Below are 12345 nucleotides of genomic sequence, written 5' to 3' on the forward strand. Positions count from 1 at the left end.
CCCCCCCCCCCCCCCGAATGTGCCATTTCTTGTATCTTGAAGTTTTTGTCAACCAAGAAAAGGCAAGCACTGTTTTATACCGACATAGAAGGTACAATACTGGACGGCTGGAGGAAGTGGTCCCAGGGAACCTGGAGCGGGAGTGCATGGAAGAGAAGTGCAGTTATGAAGAAGCCAGAGAAGTCTTTGAAAATGACCAGAAAACGGTTAGTCTCGGCCTCTAGGCCATGACATCTAGAATGCTGCCATTCAAGCGCCCTGACTTGCCAGAAAAAGAGCATGCCTTAGAACCCTATACAAGCCTACTCAGAAGTAAGCCTCATGGCACCTGTTCATGTCTGACACAGCTGGGATTGGGTCCTTAAGGCATCCTGATACTGTTTGTGGTGCTGGTGAGGGGCTTTTTCCTGAGGATCCAAAGGTCAAGGCAAGCTGGCTGCTTCCTTGAGCTCTCAGCTGGGCCACGGAGAGCATAGGAAGGGGCGCTGGAGGTGTGGAGAGGGGACCAGTTCCTACTGGCATCTGAGCCCTCCCTGGTGCTTTGTCCAGGCTGCTGCAAATGGCCATCTAGCAAAATTGCACAGCACAAGAAGCGGGGTTGGTGCAGCTCTGCCAGCGAAGCTTGATCTGGACATTGGAAGCACCAGGCCTCCAGCATCAGAGGCCAAAGTGCATCTGGAGCAAGAGGTCTTTGGGCTGCACCTTCTGTGAGCTTTCCCAGAGGGCAAGTAGTGCGCCATTCCTTTCTAAGCATCACACAACATCATGGAACTTAATGCACATGTGCATGCACGCACACACACAGCTGCTAAAGGAAGCAGGCTTCTGAAGTAAGAGCTGCAGTATTCTGTGCATTATCGTTACTTTGCATTTATCTCCGGCCATTTTCCCCCTCTTGTGAGGAAGCCAGGGCAGCTTGCGTAGCTCCATTTCATCCTCACAACAACCTTGTGAGGTAGGCTAGGCTGAGATGAGTGACTGGCCCAAAGTCATCCAGGAAGCTTCATGGCTGAGTGAGGACTAGCACCCAGATCCCTGGGTCCAACATCCTAACTTCTACCCCTGCCTGCCTGCCTGCCTGCCTGCCTTCCCCCACTTTTTTTCATGCTCCTCTGAATCACCCAACATTCCAAGTCGTTTAACAGTTAATGATTTGCAGACGCTGAACATGCCTCCTGCTGTTGATAATGTGTTCCTTGGTTTTTCACTTTTAATCATTTGGTGTAATTCTTGCTTCGCTGGGCATGAGGAGTGTCAAAGGACTATATGAGATGCTAAAGCTATCGGGATCTTATTCAGTGACCCTTTGGCTTCAGTGATTTCAGAAGTTATAACCCTTCATGCTTCCTCACCCTGTATATATTTTAATTGTCATTGTTTTAATGTATTTGGTATTCAATGTTGTAAGCCGCCCCGAGGCCTTGGCAAGGGGCGGCATAGAAATGTTTTAATAAATAAATAAATAAATAAATATTTGCATCAGTGGCAACTAGAACCTTTAAAAATGGGGGTCAAACCTGAATTCTGTGGCAAATAGAATATTCTATGTTCTCTTGCAAATGTACTGCCCTGATATTTCCGGCAAATTCTGATTAGTACCATACTGCAAAGCTGAAATGCTATGCATGCTTCTTATTACCTCGACATTGCATTTTTACCCTGCCTTCATCCTCTTACAAGGAATTCAAGGTTCTCCATTTCATCCTCACAACAACAGTTGTGGGAGGGAGGTTAAGCTAAGTGTCCCAAAGTCACCCCATGAGCTACATACCAAGAGAAAACTAGAACCAGAGCTCTTAAATCCTAGTCTAACCACTAGACCACACTGCCTCTAAGTGTAATGGTGCTGTAATGCCATACATACTTGTGAGCAAGTCTCTCTGAATTCAATAGGAATTTCTTCCTCCTCCTCTCCTCCTTTTCCCTCTTCCACTTCTATGCCATATTTTGCTTCCTCCTGTGAGGAATCTAAGAAGGGTTGCCAAACTCACTCCATTTTATCCTCACAACAACAACATGAGACTCCTTGACTAGCCCAAAGTCACCCAATGAGCTTCATGGCTGAGTGGGGACCTCCTGAGTGCCAGCCAGACAGTCCCACACCTCCGAACACCCCACATCCATCACTGTGGTGTGTTGTTTTTCCTGTCTGAAATTGCGTAGGATTGTGCCCTATGGATGACCACCCATATGCCATAAGGGCAGCTTCTACACAGATGCAATGGTGCTCTGCTTGTGCTGATATTTCAATTGTGTTTCAGTTCTGCTTGTGTTGATATTTCAACTCTCCCTTGTAGATGGAATTTTGGCGTTTCTACCTTGGTAAGTGCTGCTATTTTAAAAAATTGCTCTTTGGCTACGTGCCAGTGCTGGGTATGCAAACATGGAAAGGCCCTTCCACGGACGCCCTGTGACTGCTTAGTTAGCCAAAGTGTTGTGGTGCCATGAGAAAGCCACTGCCACTCCTGGTGCTCCTTCCTTTGGCCACCTTTGGCAATTTGCTCCGTTAATTGGTTAGATTCATTTTTCAGGCATTTATTTCATTTCTTCCAGGAGTTGAGGGAAGTGTCTTTCACCACATATTCTCCTACCACTTCTATTTCCTTGCCAGGAATTAGACTACGGTTCACTCGAGGGCAGCTGAAGCGTAGTGGCAGAACAGCCGGCAGGCAAAGGGGCGGGCAGCTCTGGGGCTGCCTTCCACAGCAAGGGCACAGGGCCGATTTCCGTCTGTCTGCAGAAACTTTCCGGGGCCACATGCCATTGGTTGGGGCTGGGGGCTCAATGCAAATACAGCAGGCCCAAAATGTCAAAACCTGCCAGCTTTTTGAAGCTTACAGTGAGTGTTAGTACTGAGGTCTTTGCACAGACATTGGCACCTTTAGAAGGGGCGGAGATTTCACAAAAGCCAGCAGCTATTACATGATTGATGCAAAGGGGAAGGTGGTGGGGCCATGAATGCAGCCTGCCCGTCTTGCAAACACTGGGCAGAGACTGGGAACCCTGGAGGGCTGCATTTGGTCTCCAGACCCATAGTTCTGTGCATCTGCTATAAATAATTATCTTCATATGAGATGATGTGATCCCAAGAAACCATCACAAATATTATCAGAGGCATACTTACGCATTCTCGAATTGCAATTTAACAGTCTTGTAGAGTTACAGTAAAACAAAGAACACAGTGGAACCTCACAGATTGAAACATTTATGACAGTATAGGCCAACCTTCTCCAGCATGGAGCACTTGATATGTCCTGGACTTCGGCTCCATCAGCTCCACACTGCACGGTTAGTAGCCAGGCACCCTGGCAGCTGTAGTCCAAATAAATGAATGGCCCAAGGTTGGAGCAGACCTGCTTTGATGCACATTATTTGTGATGTAGAAATAGGGACACCACTCTTGGGAGGATCTGACGCACAATTCCTGTCCAATCTTCTTTTCCAAGATGGAGATCAGTGCACTTCAAATCCCTGTCAGAACGGAGGCACGTGCAAAGACGACATCAGCAACTACGTCTGTTGGTGCCCTGCTGGGTACGAAGGCAGGAACTGTGAATTAGGTTTGTCAACGGGGAGTGCGTGTCCAGTTGCAAACCCGCCATAGGCACTGAGTAGCCAACCATCTTCTGAGCTGAGGAGGATGCTTCTGCTGGATGCCAATCACAGAAGCAATGGGTTGGGTTCAGACAACACGCTAACCCATCTTGCTGGACCCTCTGCACTCAGCACTTTAGTCGGGATCCTGGCTTCCTGGTGCAGTGGAAGCTTGCCCGCAGTGGCACCAGGCTGCTGACAGAGAGAATGCTACTCCAGCTGGTGCCCCATTGGCTTCCGCTGCCCCACACCTTCTCCCATCTGGAAGATCACAAGGCAAGCAAAGCAATAAGCATGCCAGCCGCCTTCCTCGAGGACATGAACGTAAGGGAGTTCCTGCTGGTACCTCCCATCACTACTTGGAGATCACAGAACTGGTGCTTCTCCCTGCTGGCCTTCAGGGTCTTAGGAAGGTCAGGGAGGAACATACAGACCTGCCCAAGTCCTCTTAACACCCATGTGAACTGGCCCCCAAACCCGACCAGCTCCAAGGTCCCTTCAGTCACCGCATCTTGTCTCCCCACTCACGCCCTGCCCTGCCCTGCAAGCCTCTCCTGTTCTCATATTTCAGGCTTCCCCACCAGTAACTAAATGTGATTCTGCTTCCCATCAGATGCTACCTGCTCAACTAGGAATGGTGGCTGCAAACAGATATGTAAGAATGGCCCGACGGGGACAGCTGTCTGCTCTTGTGCTCCGGGATACAGACTGATGGATGACAATAGGAGATGTGAACCAACAGGTGTGGCAAAGCTCTTGAAGCTGGAAGTGGCATGGAAATTGTGAGCGATGTCCTGTGTCTGGCTGACCTGCGTCTCTGTGCTAGGCAGGGCTATTCGGATCCTGGCACTCCCAGTCGCTGGGCCTCCTGACTCGCAAGGGTTCCCCATGGTGCCATTGTTCTAAGTCACAGGAATCCAAAAACTGAAGACCGGCTGTCGGGAGCTGGGCTTCCCCTTATTCATTTCAAACAACAGACTGCCTCTTTACAGAGCAGCTCTTTCTTTTCAGTTCACAGCTAACAAACTAGAGCCACAAGAAGATGAGCTTCTGTGCATGAACAAAGCCATTTGCTGAACCCCAGCTAGAAACTGCTCCTTCCTTGCCTCTGGAGAGGGGCGAGTCTCCTAGATCTATGCAGACCTGCTAACCTGGTAGCCCTGTTAACCTGATGCCACATTATGGGGTCTGGAACCCGATGGGGCTGATCGCCCTCCTCTCCCTTGTCCCCTCCCAAACCCTTTTTGCTCCCACTGGGGATGGTAGCCTTGAGATAACCTCCCCCTCTTCAGCCATCTCGATTCCCACACTCCCCATTTCCCAGCTGTCGCAGTCCTCATACGTATGAAGAGTCAGAACAATCCTGGCCTTAGAAAGCACACCTCTTCCATTCCCAAAACCTGCTTCCCAGCAGGGAGGTCGCTCCTCCCAAAAGAACCGGATGCCATTCATCCCCTTAACCTTCCATCAGTGCACTGACATTGGACCCAAGCAGGTTCTCCCTTTTCATTCATGTACCCTGAGCAGCGGTGGCCAGGGGGAATCAGGCAAGCCATGTGCAACTAAATGTTTCAAGAACAGGAGGGAGATATCTGAGTAGGGTACCCAGAAGTACAAATTTGCCTCTTCGGTTATAGATGAGCAGGCATCCCAACAGAAATCACTTTTAGGCAAGACAGCAGAACCACAGAAAAAGGGAAGCAGTTAGTAATCCTAATTTACAGGTGAGGAAGATGAAGAGATAGAAGCTGAGAGATAGAAGGCAGGTTGAGACGCTGAAAAGATCTGAGGCTGAGGCCCATAGGACAAAGCAAACGAGAAAAGTCTCTCATGTTATGTGTTTCAAAGGTCCTCCTGAAGACACTCCTGCTTGTAAAATAAGATGGAGGGCAAGGGAGAGGAGGGCATCTGATTTCAGGGAAAAAAACCGCAAGGTGGGACAGCTGGAGGTAAAGCCCATGTGGGCCAAAAGTCAGCTAATCCAGGAGATGGGGTGCAACAAGAACCCTCAGGGCCCTTGGAGCTTTCTGTCAGCAAAGGCCCAAGGACAGCAGGTTGGTGGGGCAGGTGGCCTCCCATAGATTCAGGGCACTGAATGAAAATCTGGTGATGAGTGATGGAATCTCCCAGGCAACCCATTAAGGCCACCTCCGATGAGCATTTAGTTTACCCCGGGTAACTTTCAGAGGCCAAGAGCTACATTGTTCCCAGCAGCCCCCACATCCCTGCTTTGCTGAAATCTGATGCACTTTAAGACACCCTCCTTTTTCTGCTGCTGTGGTTTGTCACTAGATTTGGCAGCAAACGGTACCATTTGAAGCTCTTTTGACGTTTGCGTGGCACTGCCGTGGCCGCTGCACTGCTGAATTTGGATGGTGCCGTGGAAGCCATGGGCAGTGGCGGCTGCAAAAAAGGGCTGGAGGGAGGCACTGCTGTCTTGGGCCACGTGTCTCCTACCTCTGACCTAGCAGGGTGGTGTTCCTTGCCCAAACTGAAGTGCTGGATGCCAGCCCATCTATGGCCCGACCACGATCTACTCTCCACATTCACCCGGCTTTTAAAGCTGGAGACCACCCTGCCAGCCATGCAAGAGTGTCCTTGTTTCTGCTGTATCCTCCCATGACAGTCCCCTTTCCGTGTGGAAGGATCACATCTCCAGAGGCGCTGAACGATAAAAGCACCCGTGCAACAAACACTATCGATGACTGGATCATCCATCCCAACGCTACCGATGAGGATGAAGAGTCGGTCAATTCGATCCAGATCGTTTCTAGGAAAAGCAACCGTACTCGAGTGGTTGGTGGCCAGGACAGCAAGAAGGGAGAAGTTCCTTGGCAGGTAGGACAAGTGGCCCAGTGGTGTGGTGGTCCTCGGGGGCACAACCTTGCAGTTGTTGAGGCCCACAATGCCTCCCGCTCTTTTGTATCAGCCAAGTACAGCATTTGCTTTGGAAGGTGAAGCCTTCCCGAAGCTGGGTTAGGTCACTGTCCACCCTGGTCTGACTCACCCCCCGTCTGGTGCCCTGTCTGTGCTCCCAGGTTTATCTGCGCAATTCTGAAGGAAAAGGCTTCTGTGGAGGGTCCATCATCAATGAAAAGTGGATTGTCACCGCTGCACACTGCCTTATGCAGAACGTGATTGATATTGTAGCAGGTAAGCAGCACGGCAGGTGGGTGGCACCTGGCTGATTAGTTTGAGGCGGTAGCACCCATCTGATACTTCTGAAATGTAGCCCTGCACATTTTGCAAATGATAGCTCTTTGCCGTGGCCTCTGTGTGTCACATGTGTGGGTGCTGCGCCTGCGCACTGCCTGTTTTCAGGAAGATTCTCTCGGCTATAATGGTTTTTGGTGGGAACGCTGTTCCTCCCCTTGTAGAAATGGGAGGTCCCTGCCCTCTCGCCAGTCAGCTGAAGACCATCATTCGCCTCCAAAGGGGCCGGCAAGCAAACGTAAGTTTAAGGAAATTCACTTCATGATACATGAACCCAGTCAACGACACGAATGTGGGACCAGTGGGTGGGTTGTGTGAATGCACAGATGGCCACTCGAAGAATGACAGTTACAGGTAAGCAACCTGCCTTTCTTCGTCGTGGCCTCTGTGCATCACACATATGGGTGATTAGCAAGCTTGCCCACCTGGATGGGGTTGCTATTGAAGAACAGGTAGAGAGGACGGCATGGCCAAAGGAGCAGTCCGTCACTGCACAGGTGCAGCACCCATAAGTGTGAATGCGTAGGTGACCACTCGAAGAATGACAGTTACAGGTAAACAGCCTGTCTTTGCTGAAGTTGTGCAAGGAGGGTCACAGCCCTATGTTTGTTATGGAAAAGAGACCTGTGGGAGTCAGGGGGCTGAAGGGTCCCAGTGCCTCAGCAAACACTTCAGCCCTGATCCCACCTCTGGGTTCAGAAGCCCAGACCAGCCAGGTAGGTCTCCGCAGAGTCAGGAAGGGCACACCCAGAACGCCACAATGCTGATGAGGGTGTTCTTAGAAGATGCCTTGGCTCTTTTCACCAGGTGAACATAATGTGAATTCTCCAGACCACACAGAGCAAGTTCGGCAGGTTTCAAGAGCCATCCCTCACCCCACCTATAACACGACAAACATGTACCACAATGACATTGCCCTCCTCGAGCTGGCGTCGCCGCTGGAACTGAACCATTACGTCACCCCGATATGCCTCGCCGACCGAGAGTTCACCAACAACCTGCTCCGGTTCGGCCTGGGCACGGTGAGCGGCTGGGGCCGGCTGACCCACCAAGGGAGGATGGCGAGCGTCCTGCAAGTTCTGCGGGTTCAGTTCATCGACCGGCTGACCTGCCTGAGAAATACCCGGTACAGCATCACGCCCTTCATGTTCTGTGCGGGTGTCCCGGCCGAAGCAAAGGACACCTGCCAGGGGGACAGTGGAGGACCGTATGCAACAGACCTCGAGGGCACTTGGTTCCTCACAGGAATAACCAGCTGGGGTGAGCAGTGTGCTCAGAAGGACAAGTATGGTGTCTACACCCGAGTTGCCAAGTACATGAAGTGGATAAGAGACACGACGAGGCTTAGATGAATTCAGAGCCAGTCCAAGCAAATTCTGCTCCTTTTCTGAGTAGACGGATAAGCATTCAACCCCATTTTCAACTCTGACATGGTTTCACACAGGTTTCTTTTAGAAAATGGTTTACATGGGAATTGCTACCTGGGAGAGTCAGGAAAATGAGTCATGAGCTCAGTGAGTGGGATTGCTTGGCTCGAATTGTGGAAACCAACATGCAAGGACCGTAAGGTTGAGTCTTCAACAGGTCCTATCTGCTTAAGTACCGTGTTGTGTTGTGCTTTGAAGCACCTACAAACACGTCTGTTGTGAAGGGAAATGCCAGGGTCATAATGCCGCTTAGGAAATTAGCATAGCAAATGCATTGAAAGGCAAAATTGGCACTCGGTGCACCCCTGTATGAAGGAGACAGTGAAACATAAATAAAAAGACAACATGAAAAAGAAAACACCTGTATTGCACTGAATTTGAGCAGCACAGAACCCTCCATATGACATGAAGTGCTTTCATATATATTTTTCTTTATTTATCAATGTTGATAATTCCTCTTAAATATAGATTTAACACATTTTTACAAGAACATTTACAATATATTTTAAATCTCTAGGCAGGGGAAGGGATTCCCTCCTCCAGTAAAGCTTGGACTATCATATATGTTAACTGGTGACCCTGTTTACTTTTAAGATGTCATCACCAATTTGTGCAAAGTTTTAGAAGTCCAACAGTGCAATTCTGTACATTTCTATGCAGAAGTGAGCCCAACAGCCTACTTTCAGGTACGTGGGTATCTGATTGCAGCCAAAGACAGCACGTTCAGATTAACAGAACTAGCTCTATTCAGGGAAATGTGTAAGGTACAGAACAAAGAAGTCAAGATCGAAAGTCCAAGATGTGTTACTTGCCTTGTGATTGCTAAGAAAAGTATTTCGATATGACCTTTTTTTAAAAAAATTGACCTATGGAGAGCAGGACTGGATCTACGGTCATTAACCTGATTGGGTTCTAATTTTGGAATTTGTGTGTTAAGAAATATCTCTTCAAATATCTTAATAAATCTATTAAGAATCCATGCAGACTGTAATAAGATTCCCCATCCTGATGCCCAATCAGTGCTTTGGACTACAATTCCCATCACTCTGACCCCTGGCTGTGTAGCTGGGATTTATGGGAGTTGTAGACCAAGTCAGCCAGAGGACGCTAGGGAATGGCTGGTCTCTGGCCTAATTTCTTCTCAAGTAACGTATGAAGGCAAGCAACAGTTTGAATGAAAATTCAGCCACTGTCTGCTCTCACTCAAAGGCTTTTAGTACAGCTTGGCATCAAGGTCACAAACCAAACCAAACTTTTTTTTTTTAAGATCCATGCCCCACAAGTGGCGTCTAAGGAGAAGAAAAGGAAAGAAAGAAACTTACTGGTTTGCTTTTGCATGCATGGTTCCCTGCCTTAGGCTGATGTGAGTGGCCCAACCATAGCACCTGCTCTTTCTTTTCAGATGCCACAAGAAATTAAATTCGTACATACCAGAAAGGCAGGGAGAAGGAGGCAAAGAGCATAACAGAACATAAATATAGAACATAAAATAGAACATAAATTATGTAAACCTCATTTTTAAACAGAGAGAAAATACGCAACTCCTATTCTAACATGAAGCCTTTCTCAAACCAGATACTGCAGAGTACAGACTTCCCACAAACAAAAACATCATTAGTGCAAATGTGGACATTGAACTCCATTATGGCACATGCGTTCCCCAAAAATTACAATGTAAACTTGAACGCTTCACTAGAGAGCCTGGGTATAAAGAAAACCCAGAGAGGGCTGTGACTATCCTGAGTTGACCATCCAGAAGATCTTGAACCACAGCTGACATCATGAGCTCTGGATTGGGGCCTTAGTGCAAAAGGAAACCCTGCTTTTCCTCAACATTATTGCCTTGCCATGCATCACCTAGCCCAAAAGATGGTCTTATGCTGATGTGGCCGGAATAGATTCACACCCATTCCAGAAATAGAAAAATCAACTGAATCAGAAAATGTCACATATAATGGCAATTGCTTGGTGCAAGCCTAAGCAATCACAGGGAGTTTTGTTTGCTGCTGTTTATTTTTGGGTTGCTGGCAAGGGACAAAAGTCACCTTAACAAAAACCAAGGAAGCTACCAAATTAAGTGTCATGGAGAGGAGAGGGAAAGTTCAACCCCATGTCAGAACAAAATGGCACCGTATTTTCCACTGGTAGGAGAAACCATGAAAAACACGAAGGAATGGCTTCCATTGATGGTCACGGCAAATGTTGATGAAGCTGTGATGTGTAGCAAATGCTGATGGATCATGATAGTACGAGGAATCTCCAGCAACTGAATAATCTCTCTCTTTCGAACAACCATGTCAAGTCTCCAATGGAGCATTCAAAGATGGCATGAGATTAGTTCTCCCTGAAAACTCAGGGGGAGCTTAACTTTCTCGTCTTATACAGGGCAGCGTCTATAAAGCAATGAAGAGTCATGTTAGTGTTAGAAGCAGGGTATTCCAAGAATGCATGGCTCATTACCAGGTAGTGTTCTGACGCCATCTCAGTGAAGGCCCCAGTCCGCAAAAAGCCAGTAATGCTAGTCATGGTGGCCAGAGTGTGGTTGCAGCTAAAGGACGATTCCAAAGGATTATTGATAACTCATCTCACTATTCATGAGTCTCTGTAGGACACTCATGGAAACAAAAAAGCAAAACCAGAACAGAGAACCAGCCACTTTGCATTGCACAAGCGTGTCATCAATTATGGCTCCTGTGCAAAGGCTTGCAACTTAAAAATTTAAAGTGCATAAAAAGTGCAATGCAATGCATTTCAAGGCTTTGGCTTTTGGCAACAAAAGTTTCTCGCAGGGAGCTGCAAAATCTTATCAAGTATACTTATGAAAAGTTGGAAGACTGCAAGGTTTACCCACTCAAACAAAATGCAGTTTATAATGACTATTGTTTAGTCAAAACCCAAATGAACCTAGCCAGTTGGGGTTTTGTGCCTGCAAGAAAAAGTATTAGTTCTCTTAAGAAAGACTGAGGGAACTACCAAATTAATTGTTGTGGTGAAGAGGGGGAAGTTCAACCTCATGTCTGAACAAAATGGCACTCTACTGAAGATCTACCCACCCAAATTAAAATGCGGGTTAGGACACTAGTCCACTTTATTAACAGTACGTGGATGTTTCACACAAAACTTTTTTTTTTTTTTTTTTTGGGCAATTCTAGGGAAGACTTAGGAAAGCACCAAGCACAAGATCTTTGGTATAAAAGGAAAGTGGGATTCACTTGGAACCTTTCTGTCCAAGTTTAAACAACGCTCTGGAACCAGTTGATTGCAACTGCAGTGATTCCCCCAGGTGCACCATCTAAAGTGTGCATGCACAATTCATATGATTTGCACAAACTGAAAAGCACAGGGCAGCAGAAACTAGTGTCTTGTTAACATAGACTTCTTGCTTGAATGCCTTTTTTAAGGGCTAAAACATGAGGGATGTTTGGATGGCTTGATAACTTTTCACAGTATTTTTCTATCTGTTTCTATCTATTTTTCTTTTCACAGCATTTTTCAACTGACAAGCAGCACTATTGTCAGTTGGACTGACAGAAGCATTTCTGAATACTGGATCCCTTCAATTGAGATGCTATTACTCTCTGGGTTGCTCCCCAGTACAATGTGAAGCCCCTTTCCAAGAAGTCCAATACTCAATACAGACCAACCAATATAGGGTTGTCCTTAGAGGAAGCTGGAGGTCTTGAATGAAAGAGTCTTCCGTGCCACACTGTGAGGAGCTTTGGACATAACGATGGCTTAGCGTTATAGCAGTGAGCTGCAGTGAACTTTGGGCATGTGTGTCCACTCTTTTCCCTCCACCACAGACATTCTGATGTGTCTCATGCTTTGTCATGCTCTCCAAGCCTGGACAAACTGGGATGTATCTTAACTATGGTTAGTTGAGGCAAGCCAACTACAATCCATCGTTTATGAAGCTGCCTTGTTGCAATTAACCACAGTTTAGGATTTAGGCTGTGGTTTGTCTAAAAATGGAAGCTTCCAAACACCTTTTTGAGATCATGATGGAGGCTGAAATGCACTGAGGCTCCTTCTCACAAAGTTAACCCATTCTTTAATGCTACATTCAATTACAGTTATTAACTCTGATATTTATATTTGTCTTCTCTCCCAG

At 47.4% G+C, this 12345-nt stretch overlaps 1 protein-coding gene across 1 annotated transcript in view; it reads left to right on the forward strand.

The window, feature by feature from the left end:
- The window catches only part of F9 (coagulation factor IX), a 10776-nt gene extending 1565 nt beyond the window's left edge, over positions 1-9211 (forward strand). The window contains exons 2-8 of the mRNA XM_044427135.1: positions 43-206; positions 2298-2322; positions 3447-3560; positions 4208-4336; positions 6221-6432; positions 6633-6747; positions 7615-9211. Of these exons, the coding sequence (XP_044283070.1) occupies positions 43-206; positions 2298-2322; positions 3447-3560; positions 4208-4336; positions 6221-6432; positions 6633-6747; positions 7615-8159 (1304 nt within the window). The 3' untranslated portion in view covers positions 8160-9211. The remainder of the gene's footprint in view (positions 1-42; positions 207-2297; positions 2323-3446; positions 3561-4207; positions 4337-6220; positions 6433-6632; positions 6748-7614) is intronic.
- Positions 9212-12345: the final 3134 nt, after the last annotated feature.

The sequence above is a fragment of the Varanus komodoensis genome, unplaced genomic scaffold, assembly GCF_004798865.1.
Source record: "Varanus komodoensis strain SLA01 unplaced genomic scaffold, ASM479886v1 scaffold18_1, whole genome shotgun sequence".
NCBI lineage: Eukaryota > Metazoa > Chordata > Lepidosauria > Squamata > Varanidae > Varanus > Varanus komodoensis.